General features: G+C 40.4%; 1 protein-coding gene across 6 annotated transcripts in view; it reads right to left on the bottom strand.

Moving 5' to 3' along the window:
• The window catches only part of LOC108165524 (supervillin), a 136,273-nt gene extending 122,795 nt beyond the window's left edge, over positions 1-13,478 (bottom strand). For 2 of the 6 annotated variants that reach the window (XM_017301580.2, XM_017301582.2), the window contains exon 1: positions 231-1,197. In XM_017301580.2, the coding sequence (XP_017157069.1) occupies positions 231-245 (15 nt within the window). In that variant the 5' untranslated portion in view covers positions 246-1,197. Of the gene's footprint in view, positions 1-230; positions 1,200-13,410 lie in introns of those variants that run through there. The other 4 variants (XM_017301581.2, XM_017301590.2, XM_033387886.1 and 1 more) reach the window with 3 other exon arrangements.
• Positions 13,479-14,951: the final 1,473 nt, after the last annotated feature.

Below are 14,951 nucleotides of genomic sequence, written 5' to 3' on the forward strand. Positions count from 1 at the left end.
AGAAAGAAAAATCTCCGCTGGCAAAACAATTAAAAAACGCTTATAAATGAAGATCTTTCATTGTTTTTCCACTCGGGGTGCAGTCTCCAGCCTCCAGCCTCAAGCCTCAAGCATGTGATAAGTGCGAGCAAACACTTCTTTCTGCCCTACTCTAGAGGGTAGCAGCGTTGATTGTTGTGTGATCTATGGGCTAGCGGTTCCCATTCCCATTACCATTCCCATTCTCTCACCTGTATGAGATACATTTTGCAGCGGCTGTATCTTGTATCTTGCGTCTGGCACTGTGTATCTGTGTAGCGCTTGTTCCGTTTCGAATGCTAATTATGCAGCAAACTCCTGTGGCAGCTGCAGCACCTGATGCAGCAACTGCATCTGAATGATGCTGTTTTTATCGTTTTGCTCTACTTCGAATGCAGTTCACTTTTGATTGCTCGAATTCCTATCGAGTTTATCGTGCAATACCAAACAAACAAATAAAAAACGTACGAAAACTCAAATGTTCTTTCTGCTATGAAAATCTCACAAACTTCACTTGAAAGCGAAGCAATTTCCAGCACTTTGAAATGAAAATTGTTTGTTCTTGTCGTTGGCTAAGGGGTTGCTCTTCGGTTTCGGCCTTGTCTTATTGTACAGTCTTTATATAGTCGGGCTATATAAACGCAATTAGTCATCGGCACGTAAGAAAAACGTAACAAAAGTTGGTTAAAAAAACGAAGGAAGTGCTTGTCGGTTTTCCTTGGGGGGTTGGCTTCCAGAGAGAGGGTTGATTGGTAGCACACTTTTTTGTATTTGTTGTTGTTGTTGTCGTTGCTGACCCTCGCACTATGGGAACTATACTCGTATTTGTTCACTTATATTTCACATGAAAAAATTCCTTCACAAGGTGCCTTCTTCGCACACACAAAATCGATCAAACAAATGGCGCGGCACAACAATCCATTGGAACGTAAGGCGCAATCTATGGATAATTGAGGCCCATTCTATGGTAAATCGGAGGCACAATCCACTTTCAACTTGGCGGCACAAAAACGCCTTCTTGATTATTTATTTGAATATTATTTATTGCATTTGTTACAATTATTTGTACAATTATTTACAGTTCGTCGGTTTGTTAACGGTTGTCGGGTGCTTCAGTGCATTTTAGTTTTGGATTTTATTTGTTTGGATTTCGACCATTTCGTTGGAGTGGAGGGCGCGAAATGAATTTTCAAAATATCAGTTGAGGAATCTGTTTGCGTTTAACATGTTGTTTCCAGCAGCATGTTAAACAACATGGCATGCTGCTGGAATTCCATGCACATGGTATATTTACACTAGGTAGGGACCGTTCAACGCAGAGGCTATTATGGAGGGGTGTAATTTATCCTCTACGATGTGGAGCCAAAATAAAAGCCGAAATTTGAAATTATTTAGGCCAGCAGAAATAATTTCAATGCTACTCGTAGCAGAAATTGCTAAAATTAAACGTAATTCAATCTTAAAACAAAAAATGCACTTATTAATTTGGTTTTTACAAGATCATTTGATACTCTTTTCAATCATTTAGTAGCTGCTGAAATATTTAATTAAATATTGGCCTAAACGGCTAAGAAAATATGAGCGAAGAACACCTTAAAGAAATACAACAATATATTTAAATTTTAGCCACCCAAAATCCTGTTAACATTGCTGCCTGTTAGCTAACAGTTACCAAATTCTGTTAGGACGGAAAATGTTAAGCGGCTTCCAGCCATGTTAAGTCGCTCTCTCTTTCTCTTTCGTGTGGATTGGATTCGCGTGTGCTGTGGACTGCAACCAGCTCATACTCGAACATGTTGCATGGCATGGAAATATTTCTGATAGCCGTGCAACATGCTTGAGAGATATGCTCGCAAGATTCTTTCGGGGCCTGAAATTGGCTTTGACATTCGGAATTTGGACTATTTACGTGGCATAGAGGGGTGCCAGGGGGTAGTGGAGAATACCAAAAGTTATGGGGGAGTACCAGGGGCAATGGGGGTGCGAGAGCTACTGTGGGAAGCCGGCGCCCACTTGGAATCTACTTAATTTGTTGATTATTCCGGAATACGAAAGGAAAGTGGAACAGAAATTGGTCTTAATGGAAGCTAAATGAATTAAATAGGTGATGGGACCCCAGGGGAGAGACCCCAGGCCTCCGACATCGTTTGGGGCTCTACTTTAAGAGATACTTTTTTGGATTAGAAGCCGGAATTTATGGCATAGGCTGGGGAGGCTTAACCCGGAAGGTAGAAGCTACTTATGGATTTGAGAGAGCTTAAGGTCTAAAATATAGAAGAATGCCAATCGAATGCCTGAGGATCAAATTCCTTTTTGTGCCAAAAAGTAGAGCAAGGAAACCATCTAAAAATTACACTTTCTTCTGCAACGCCAGCGCCAGAGCTCGCCAAAAAGCGGATTCCCCTTTACAATCGGCAAACTTTTACCTCCATCGGTGGCACAGGCAGCCACCGCCCCAATCCAAGGCCCAACCTAATCCGAACTTCAAAGCCCCAAACCCCACACTCATCCGCATATCTCTCTCTATCTCTCGCTCTCTGTGGCTTGTGGAACGCATTGCAACAGGTTCGCGGCGGCATACAAAAAAAAAAGTCCGCAAAAGGGAAAAAAACAAGAGGGGGCCCCCATAATAATTAATACCGATCCGCCGATCGGCCGACAGACCCACCGAAACCCATGCGAAAAAGAAGGAGGAGTAAGAGTAGGGGAAGGGGTGGGGGTAGGGGTAGGGGTAGCAGGGGAAGAAGTGCGTAAATAAAATAAAGAAAAACAGGAAATTTTGTTGTGCGGCAAAAGACTGTTGCAAGATGTAAGATGCAAGATATTTCATAACCTGTCAACGGGAGTGCGAGTGCGAGAGAGAGAGAGAGCGAGAGCGAGAGAAATGACAAAACTGCGGATGGATCAAAGTGGTGGAAAAGAGGGGAACATCTCAATCAAATATGGGGGGAAAAAAAGGGAAAATGTACAACCAAAAATTAGAAGAAAAGAGATGAAAATTTCAGCCAAAAACTAAAAGAAAAGAGATGAAAATTTCAAACAAAAATTATGGAAAATTGAGGAAATTTCTTCTAAATTTCATTTAAATATGATTGGGAAAAAGGGCACAAATTTTCTCCTAAATATGAGTGGGGAAATCTCCCAAAATACGAGGGAAAAGGAGATAATTTACACTCAAAAATATCCCACCTGAAAACCTAGTCAAAGAAAAGCCTGAAACCCAAATCACATCTCCTGCTCTCTCTCTCTCCCTCTCTTTCTCTTTCTGTAAATGAAAATGAAATTGAAACTCTGGCGCTTCGATTTGGCCAATTTGTTGTGGCGCGGCTGGCTTTTGGCCATGCCTGCCTGATCTTCTGGCATCTTGTGGCATAAATGTGTGGCACCCCGTGATAAATGCATCGAATCAGAAAATGAAACAACAACAACAAAGAAGAAAAAAACAACCTGCAATCAAGCAAACGAAAGTGAAACAAAAGCGCCGCACAAACCAGAGATTGCGAGAGAGGAACGAAAGAGCGCAGAGAAAAAACTTGCAATTTCCATTTTAAATACGCAACAACTTTCGGCTAGAGACAGGCCTTCCTCCATATCCTACAGGGAGAGGGGCAGAGGGAGAGGTAGGACCAGGCCCAAGCCAGAGCCAGAGCCAGGGACCCAGAGATAGAGCCAGACATAAACAACCCAAAAGACTTGGCTTACAGACTCTCCTCAACGCGACTGGCAGTCGACTCGACTGTTTGTTGTCTGTGGATCGTCTGGCTCTTGATTGGAGGCTGCCCCAAAGCATAAAGAGCTGCCCCCAAGAGCAGAGGGAATGAGAGGAGATCCCTGAAAGCAGGAGGAGACACCAGAGGGAAGAGAAAAGAGCCCTGAAAGCAGGAGGAGACCATCCATGAAGTAGAAATCTGTAGTCTGTGGAGTCTTTTGGAGTCTGTCTGCTGTGGCGCACGGGGGTATGTCATCAACATAAATTTCATTTCGCATTCATCATAATTTTCATGCATTTAATTTGTATCATAAATTGTCTGCTTTCTGGCTTTTAGAATCTAGTAAACGACGACTCAACGGAACGGCCTGGAACTGCAGATTGCAGATAGCAGATAGCAGATTGCAGATGAGTTTCGAAGGCCATAAAAGCCAGAGATCCAGAGATATGAAATCTTCAATTAGTTTCGAGTGGGTGGCATCATTGCACGAGAAGGAAAATGCCAAAGGAAAAAATACTTCTCTGGGAGAAGTTATCTTTAGGTTGTTTACGATATTCCTGAATTAATGTTTTGTGTGTGAAAACTTTAGGAAAAGGAAACTCCTTCAAGGAGTGTTCTTTTGTTCCCCTATATATCTTTTAGAACTACCGGGGGTTTCTTCCATTAGTTCTCTAAAACAGCTTTTTGGGTGGCGCTTAGTTTCACCAATATTATTTCTAACAGTTCCCCAATATTCTCCCTATATTTATTGTCAAAAAAGTTCTACAAATTCTTGCTTCAAGTCTTCGAAAAAAAACTCTCCTCAAAGTTCTTCGAAAAATCTCGAAAATTCCAGCAACATTTATCCTTAAAAAATGCCCACTTCTCTCTATAGTTCTTCCAAAAAAACCTCCAAACCTCCCCCAAAGAATTCCCTGTATTTGGGAGCCTTTTTTCTGCCATTTCGTGTAATATTTTCACTTTCACTTTGCCAGAGGAAAACGTTCAGCTGGAAAACAGGGAGGTTCATTGATCATCACGCACTTCTGTTTAAACATCAGGCAGGTCTTCAGTCAGGCCGTCAGCTAATTGACATCCCTCTGGAGAGAGGAGACATTAACCCACCAGATAGTATATTTGCAAATGAGCAAAAGGCACCACACACCGCACACAGACATGTTTGAGATACATTGAATATGAGCAGCAGCAACAAAGATACTCGACGCACACACGTCTCCGAATGTTGTACAACTATCAATAACAACGAAACAACACAAGATAGAGATACAACAGACAAGTGGCATGAGGTACGAGGTCCGAGGTACGAGGCATGAGGCAAGAGCCAGCAGACGACTGTCTGGAGACTGGGGTTTTTGAATGGTTTGTTGTTTTCAGTTTGGGTTAAAGATCGTTAGGCGCGACAAGAGGTCATCAGGTAAAGGAGAGATGCCCACGTTAATGAGAAGGAGACAAGACCCAAGAGATGTGCAGGCATACGGGCAGAAAATGAGGCTCAAACTGTGGCTGCAACTGAGACTGAAGCATCCTACCTCTGCAGCGGAATATCTCACGGGTTCACAAGTGTTTTGTGGTCTCCTCTCCCTCTCTCTTTCGCTCTACCTCAAATGAGCCAATAATTTCCATGGTCTCGCCATTTCGTAATCATTCGAAAATTGATTGGGAAAATCCATTATATGAATCATTTGTCATTTGGGAAGCGCTTGCACATGCTAATGGCTGCATCCTACAGGAACTTCCTCATAAAAACCGTAACGCGCTGCCCCAGGGGAAGTCCTAAGTAAACAATTTTCCACAGTTTTATTGACTTACGCAATGATTTCCTTTTTATTGAGGGGAACGGAAAACTTACCTGCAGAAGAGAAGAAAACACAGAGAGTTTTGTGGATTAGTCATTTGGCAAAAAAAAAAAAAAAGAAAAAAAGGAAAAACATTTCACAAGGCGATAGATTACACAGAGAGAAAAAGACAGATACCAGAGGAGTGGAACAGAGGGGGGGACAGAGACAGAAAAGTGGAGTAAAAAGTCGAAAGATATGCGTGGAAAATGATTAAGCAATTTCCGTTGACATGCAATTTTCCCCAAATAGAGCAAAGCCAGGGAAAACGATAGGGGGAAAAACTATCTGCAATTCCAAGTCATAAATCAAGTTTTCCCAATTGAGGTTTTGCGACAGATTTGTGGCTAACCAAAAGACAATTAATGCTCATGGAATGTGCGGGTAAAAGATACTGCACAGATAGAGATGCAGATACAGATGCAATGCGGTTGTCTTTGGAGATACTTGAACTGTGGTTTTCCTTGAGTTTGAAGATCATTTGTGGTGGAGACCTACATTCATCGGGATTATGCTTGCAGATACTCCAAATATGGGGATATCTTCGAGGTGTTTTTGGTATACTTTTTAAGCTCTTGAAGATGATCTACTCTTCTATCTATTCCCTTCTTTATGGGCAGTTTGTGATTAAGGTTAGTAAAAGTGTTTTCTACTTTTCATTGGAAGATCCCTGCTCTGGTATAACCCTCCATTATTGATCAGGATAACTTGAAAATAAACTTGTCTAAAGTCCTGGATTTCTTAAACTTAGGGAATGATTTAATTACTTTACTTTATACTTTATGGTCTACTTAGAGCTCTAAACATCAACTATAATTGGTTTAAAAGATCATCAAATGCTTTTTGAATCCCCTTTCTCCTTTCTAGAAATTACTCCCGACTTTAAGGACCCTCTGTGATCCCTTTCCTGTTCCCATAGATTTCCCTTTTTGTTCATTCATGCCCTAATCCCGATCCCAATTATCCACCGAACTACGATATGGCCATGCAACTTCCTTGTTTTCCCAGGCTGCGCTGGTTGATGTCTTCACACACGATTCTCTGGGAAAATACCATCCATCACCTATGCGATCCACCCCCGAAAAGAGAGACATCTTCGACACCTGCCTGACGGACGACCTGTTGCTGTCGGCTGTGGTGGCGCAGCATCTTTCTCCTCTCTCTCCACTCCATTGATGGATGGACAATCCGAGAGATACTTGCGCCAGCCAACACATTGGTGTGAAATTCATTTGGTCAAAAATATCTGCTTGAGTCCACAGTTCAATGGACCGCGACATCTGTGCAGAGAGACAAAAAGGGTCTCCTTTTTACTACATTTCTTCATTTTTTATGGACAGTTTAACAATTATATTTGGTATTTACGACTGGCCGGGGAAATATGAGAGATGTGAAAGATGATGCAATGCGACAATCGATGGAGAAAAGACGGGAGGCCCATTGCCAGGAGCAGATACAAGAAAACAAGCTCTGGCTCTGGCTCTGACTCTGACTCTTGGACTGGCTCTGGCTCTGGGCTCTGGGGCTTGGGCCTGGTCTTTGGCACTTTCGTTTTTCGCTTTCGCAACGCAGTATGCGAGCAGCACTTTTTTTCCAGTTGGTCACGTAATGCGCTTTGGTTTTGACCATTAAGAAATTCTTGGAGCCACGCCCAGCAAGTGTGTCGGTCGGCATAAATCACACGAGTAGTGGAAAAGTGCCAGCCCTCATTCGATGGGCGATGGTGTGTGCATAAATTTAATCAGGCATCGGTCTCGGTCTCGGACTCGGTCTCTCTCTCCCTCTCGGAAACTAGAAGACAATCAATGTGCAATCCACCTACTAAATATAGCTCACAGCCACAGCCACAGACAGAGCCAGAGCCCGATCCAGATCCAGAGCTGTGGTTTCGTCATGGATAGTAGATTCCATCTAAACAGAAACAAAAAGCCCCTCTTTTCCGACTCCCAACTGTGGGGGCACACGTTCAGATCTCAAGTTTTGATGGTTTATGGGTAGGAAACCCTTGAGATACTCTTGGTTATAGGTGGTAATACCCTTATTCAATGAAGATTTGAAGACATACTTATATGTAGTATATTCTGTTATATTTTTTTTTAGTATTTTCTGGTATTTTTCGTATTCTCATTTCTAATATTTTGTTTTAGCTGTATAGGATTTCCTGGTATTTTTTTTGGTATTTTCCATTATTTCTGGTACTTTATAGTATTTTCTCTAATTTGGCTTGTATTTTTTAATATTATATTCTTGGGTATTTTTTTTAGTATTTTCTTGTTTTGTTTCCAAGTATCTGTTGTTCGTTTTATTAGTAGTTTTTGGTAGTTTTCTTGTATTCTATCTGGTATATTTTTGGAATTTCTGGTTTTTTCTTTATTGTTTTTTCTAGTATTTTCTTGTTTTACTTCCAAGTATTTTTTAATCGTTTTGTAGTAGTTTTATTATTATACTTCTGATATTTGTTTTGTTTTTTTTTTTAACTTTCCTAGTTTTTAATTCATAGAATTGTAACTATTATTTTTTGATTTTTTTACAAAAAGTAATTTGTAGAGCAGCCGCTGGTCATCTACTCCCTTCAAAAGGGATGCCTATACCCCGCATATAATTCGCCGACCCAAACGCACGCATCGGATACAAAAGTACGCTTTGATATTTAAGAAAAATAAGTTAAAAACAAAACAAAAACAACGTGAAAATTCCAACAGTTGAAGTTTTTTCTGTCGCTTTTTTTTTTTTGTTCTTTATTTTAATTTTTCTGATGTGTTTTTTTATGAAATCTTTCTGCGGCTCTTTTTCTAGGTGCGTTTTTTGTTGTATTGTTTTTTTTTGTAGTTGTAGATGTGTAGTTTGTTGATTCATTTGTAAAATGCTCACGTGCCATCATCGGTTGGGTCCGATGGGTTTTCTTGTTTGCCACCAAAAGGCACGTTTCAGGTTAAAGAAATCTCAAATCCGTCTGACTATTTGTTTGTTTTGCTTTATGGTAATTTTCTATGACGGACGGACCCTCAGGAGGAGTAGCAGAAAAGGAATGCCTGGCCAATCCTTAAGCCAGAGGTGTGCCATTCGCTACAAATTAATTGCAAAGCTTGTATGCAAATATCATAATAACCATTCCTTCATTCCTTCAATCAAATTACATGAGACACAGACTCATACTCCAGAGCCCAGAGCCCAGAGCTCTTGAAGCGGTATGCAAATTCGATTTGTGACCAAAAAACAAGGCGCGAAACAATTTTCCAACCCACGCGACCAGCAAGCACCACCAGCCAACGGAGAAACGTGTTTTTGCATGTGAACTTGAATGAAATGCCAGGGAATTGCTCAAGAATTGGGTTACAGACAATCGGTTGGACAATCCCGTAATTATACCAAAAACAAAGAAAAAGAAACCGCACTGAAATCACAGCAAAACCCGCAAACCGAACTTGTCTCCACATATACAACGTATCATTGAACGACAGACGACAGATTGATTGCTCGCTCCACGCAGTGCAGGAGGAGACATGTATGTGTATGCATGCCTATAAGAAGGCAAATTGTAGGAGAAATCAATGGGAATTATGGTTCCTAAAAAAAAACAGAAAAGAGGAATAATAAGGGCAGATTGAGGGAGAAATCTATGGGAATTATGGTGGCCATAATGGAAGAGATGTGGGTTCCTTGAAGACATGAGAGTTTCGAGGGAGAAACCCAAAGGAATTATGGGAAATATCAATAGTTGTAGGATAAAATTATAGGAACATATAAAAAAGAAATCTATAAAACTGTATAAGAAATTCTGCTAGAAACATCTAAAAAAATAATAGAATTTTTAAGTTTCAAAGAAATAGTTCTTTGAAGATGGCAGAAAAGAGATTGAAGTTTGTACAAATTTTAGAAATTAAAGCGGAAGAAACGAAATTCCATAAATAGAAGAGGTACGAAATTGGTGGAAATTATAGAATTCATAGCGGAAGAGGAATAGTTCCGTGAAAAGCAAATATAGGAAATTGGAAAATATAGTAGGAGCATAAATATGGCAATTATAGAACTTAAAACAGAAAAGAAACAGTTCTCCGACTAGATTTCAGCTCTTAAAAGATAGGTATCCCAAAATAGATCCCAAAACAAGAAACTAAACCAGATCTTAAAACTCAATCATTGAGCAAACTATTTCCCGAAAATCAATCAGCAAAAGCCAACAAACCATCAAGAAAAGATCATTTATCATAATCATCGTAAAAACCAACAAAAACCCACAAAGAACTTCGGCCAGCAGCCGCGGAAAGGCAAGATCATTAGGTTTTCTTCAAAAGATACAGATCATCGAAATGGAAGCATGGCAAAAGTGATTTGTATTTCCAAAGACATTTTCGTGTTTCCAGCGACTTAAAGTTAACATATTTTTTAATCAAATTTGATACGTGAAACGATAATTAGCGTAATTTCAATTTGTGGCAACCGCAGAAACACATTTCTGTTGGCCGGGCAGGCAAATCGAATCAATCAACGATTGATCGCCGGACATGCAGGCAAAAGACAATCAAAACATTATCGCAAAGAAATGCGAAAAAAAAGGCAAAGAAAGAAAAAGATTAATGAACACAGAAAATGTAGGAAAATTGTACATTAAATTGGACGCACACACACGGACTTTCACTTTCACGCAGCGAAGCCGCAGCGCAAGAAAAGCGTTTCTCTAAGGGAAAACTCTGGGATAAACGCGTGCGTACGCAATGGAAAACGCATTGACACGCGGCCGCCTGCTTATCGTTGTCCCTGGCAGTTGTTTTTTTAATTGAATTGTGTATCAGAAATGAAGGAGGCTCCACCCTCCGCCCCCCGCCCCACGCCCCGTCAAGTTCGTTGCCATGACAGCGGCGGCCTGGCGGGTGGGTTGGATTGGATTGGATTGTTGGTTAGCCTGTCTTGAATATTGACCTCATTGTCGGCAAGAAACAGAAACAGAAACCGAAACGGAGTCAACGCACATGCCCCCTTTTCGTATTGACCTAGTTCCAAACATTTTCGAACCGAATCCTACACGCATTTCAGGGTCAGCCCCGAAAAAGTATTTTTATTTGATTTTTGCAATATTTTGCACTATCCCTCTTCTGATGTCGTCAGATATTTCAACTATTTCTGGTTTTCTTTCGTTTAAAAAATGTTTTTCCTTTAGTTGTTTTTCAAGTGTATATAAATCTTTTTTGTATCTTTTTTTGTATGTATATGCATCCGCACATATGTCTGCTTAATATTAATTAATGTCTAGATGGGACTCTACGTTACGTTCCACGCAAAAATTTATTTAGAGACTCACATTTTTTTAAATATATATAATCATTATTTTGAGTTAAAGAAAATAGAAAACTCTTTGGAATAATAACTAAAGAAATTGTTGAAAATTTCAGAGAAGAACTTGGGGATTTGGGGAATCTGAAAGGATTAAAGACTCAAAAAACGAAGAATTATTGGGAACTTTTTTAAAGGGTTTCTCGAGAAGGTTTGAAGTGGTTTTTAAAGGCTAAAAAATAGCCAATTTTAGCCAAATTTGATCTTAAAAATAGGAGGAAAACTATTTAAAAGAACAACTTTATTTATCGATAACTTTAAGGCCTAAAAAAAAGAGCATAGATCGTCTAGAAATATATGGAAAGGATACGGTCTTATGAGTTGTTATGGTCATTAATATTCCAGGTAATTTCATAACCAAAGACAAAGAAATTTCTCATTAAAATTTTGGAAAAATAACTATAGTGCTTTCTGGATCATTTTAAAGCCTTAAGAAGTGAAATATCCTCCAAAAAACCTTGAACAAACATTAGTCCTAAGAACATTATGATTTAGGAATCATTTGTAAGCCTGGAATAGTGATTTTTATCATCCTTTCTTTGTTTTAAAAGAAAAACCCTCCCCAAAAATGCTTCCCAAAGATCATTCACCCTTTTAACGTTGATATACCCCAAATGTTTATAAGAATTTTTACAGAAATAATGCAATGGGCCATTAATCTCTGTGAAAGTGTCGTTATAGCAGTCTGAATTGTTTCCCCATCTTGACCAAACAATTTTTCATATTTTAATGAGACAAAAATTACGAGACATATCGTAAAAAGACCCTGATATTATGCATGTATATGTCTTTATATAGTAGCTATCGAGTGTACTCGTACGTGCTTTCCTCCCGGCCCTCCCAATCTGTCACTTTTTAACACTTGCTCTCCCATGTCGCCAAAAGAACAAATTGTATCTTTCGATTTTTATTTTTGGGGATTTTCGCTGAGAAAAAATACATTCATACATATATTATTTTCGGGTTGACGGAAGTGCGCGTGTCGGCGCGACGCCATTTAAGCTAAAAAATATATGGAATATGGCTATATAATGTGTACGAAGAGAGAGACACAAAAAACGTACGAATGCATTAATATTTCAATGGCGTTTGGAACGCGCAAATCTGTGACGCCCTCGAGTCGCGGTATTTGGCAAAGTTCGATGTTGAAACCTGATTTGAATACCGAATGATATCGGCGGCACTTGATTTCCCTATATAGAAATTACAATATCTTTCGAACAGTAGCAACAGATACATGGCCTGTGTATCGGTGTATCTGTGTATCCGTGCGTCTATAGGGAATATATAAACCAGTCGGCCATCAACTAAATGTCGGCCCTGTGGCCTGCATAAACAATTTGACGTCAATTCGAATGGAAATAAATTTCTGCCTCTAGAACCGGCCAAAAATCTAAATAAACCTAATGTTTTTTATTTGTTTTTCTCTTGGGTATAAATCAAAAAGCCATTAGAAATTGTCTGGAAAAGATACGGAGAAGAAAAATGCGTTTTTCTGAATGGATTTGTATATTTAAAGTGTGGGTTAGGGCTATGCCTTCCTTGCAGATTGAGTCTACACTCAATGGAAACCCAAGGGGGGGGATGGTGGGGAAATGCAGGAAAAACACTCAAAAAAAATGCAGTGCCAAAGGGCGGCTTTTGGCAAACAAAAGCAAAAAGCTTTTGGCCAAGTTTTTATGTGGCATGCAACATTGAAAAATAAATAGGCAGAGAGCCCAAGAATATTTAGCCGGTGACCCTTAAAAAGCAATATTTGACATTTGTGCTCAAAAGATACATTTTATGAGTGCGGCAAAAAGAGAGACAAAAAACTAGAAAGAAAAGGTATGAGAAATGGTCTATAGGTCAGAATATAAGGCAGGAATTGGTAGAGATGTGTGTGGATCTGCTGGATATTGAGTGGAAAAAGATCTGGTAGATGTTAGGGGATTATCTCGAACGAGTTCTGGTGGATATTTTGGAGAGAAAACAGTAAAAATACTTCTCTTAAGTCAATAGAAACCAAGAAATGTCTGGTCTCTCCTAGTTTCACCTAAAAAACGACATTTATGACAGAATTCCATCAAAAAGAATTCTTTTTGGACACTTTCAGAGTTCTCAAAATGATATACCACCCCCTACGTTTGCACGTTTTCATCGGTAGCATAAAAACTTTCAACCGAAATGATTTAAGGCATTCCTTCAGTCAGATTTGAAGCCAACAAATGATTTTAGTTGGACTTTTTTTTGGTGGGAGGCCTTAATTGCCGACAAGATGATCCAATTTTAGAGATAGAGAGGAAAACTATTGGAAAAGCACACACACACAGACTCAAACGCACATGGATGGATAGATCCGGCTGCCAAATAGATACAAAAATACGTAAAAGATTCTAAGCAAATGGAATAGATACAGATACAAATTGGAATACGAAAACTGAATGATTCAGCCACACCTCTCCTCGGTGGATCTTCTCCTATACTGATGTAACAGAAACGGATGTTTACATAGACAGCTGCTGTACTGTACTTACACTTATGGCGCGTACTGTTGGGCATTTATATGTAGATGTGGATGAGGAGCTGCTTTTATCATTCCAGAACTGAAAGTTAGTCGCTCTTCTGTTGCGATTTCTACCTTTCTTTGTGGCTTTTGTTTAGGCCGCTCACGTTGTCACAGAAACACGACGACGCGCAAGGAGGGGGTTACAGAGGGACAGCGGGGGGGGCGAGGTTAAGGTGTGGACGGTTGACAGGGGGAGGGTTGGGATAGGGCCCAAAGTATGTTAGAAAGTAAAACGCGCGAAACAACAGCAACTATTGATTACTGCGGCACAAAACACAACACTCCGTCCCACGACGGACAACGGGGGCACTCGCGGCGTACTGGGCGGGGGGGTGGTGGACCCCTCCTCTCACAAGCCGTCGCCGGCTGAAGTTATCGCAGAGTTGGGAGTCGATTTTTGTTGTGTTGTGACAGGTCCCGCCCGCTGTTGGCGCGTTTCCGTAGACAAATCCAATTAGCGATACGAAATGCGCACACCAGACAGACACACCGACGGTTTCCTCGAGATAAAACCTTTTGAATCCGTTTCAAAATCGCCTTCTTTAAATGCAATTTTCCCAACAAGAAAAACAACAAAAAAAAACGCCACAAAATATATGAAAAATCCACCAAAAAAGACCACGGGCGCGTAGAAAAACGGGAATGCCGAGAACGCCCCGAATGACGGCGGGAGGACGGTATACGGTAGATTGCGAGGCGCACGGGAAGACAACTAAAGCAAAACTGAACAGAAGACCAATCCGTAACGGAATCACAACCAAATAGCCAAAGAATAAGAGAGCTTTTCCACTCAGAACAGAGACAAAAACACTCGGGCGGGTGGGAAAGGCGTGAGGGAAAATGCTATTTTTGCCAACAGAAAAAACCGACTCAAAGCAGATGAAAATGTTTATAGAATCGAAAGAGTGAGTGGCAGTAGTGGGTGCATGGCGCGCCGGCGTCCCTCGGAATGAAAGTGAATATTGTGTGCGCGAGGGCGGGAAAAACCATTGAAAATTAACTTATAACGGTGCGGCGCACACTCCACTCACCTTGACATTCGACAGCTGGGAAATCTGTGTCGGGCATCAACAGCTGTTTGGATAGAATACTTTCCATTCAAATATCCTTCCATTTCCTTGTCCAAAGTTATCCAACTCCAAAATTTCCTTCCATTTCCAAAGCTTCCTTCCATCCCCACACAAATGCACTTTTTACACACGCACTTTACACACACAAACACTGCATTTACCGGTTGACAGAAGGCGCAGGGGGCCCTAAAACCACGTTTTGTTGTTGCCGCAAAAGTCATATGTACATTTGTGCCGCCAGCAAAACTTAAAGCAAAAAACTTACCTATAAATGGCTGATTGATTGGGCCCTATACCTGAGCACCTATTAAACGCTAAACTAAGCACTTAATCACATCATTTTAATTATTAACAACTATCACACACACACACACTTATGGCACGCGGGTTAATAAATTTTCGCGCCGCAAATTGTTCCAATGGGAATTTCGTTTGGTTT

The sequence above is a fragment of the Drosophila miranda genome, chromosome XR (genome assembly GCF_003369915.1).
Source record: "Drosophila miranda strain MSH22 chromosome XR, D.miranda_PacBio2.1, whole genome shotgun sequence".
Taxonomy (NCBI): Eukaryota; Metazoa; Arthropoda; class Insecta; order Diptera; family Drosophilidae; genus Drosophila; species Drosophila miranda.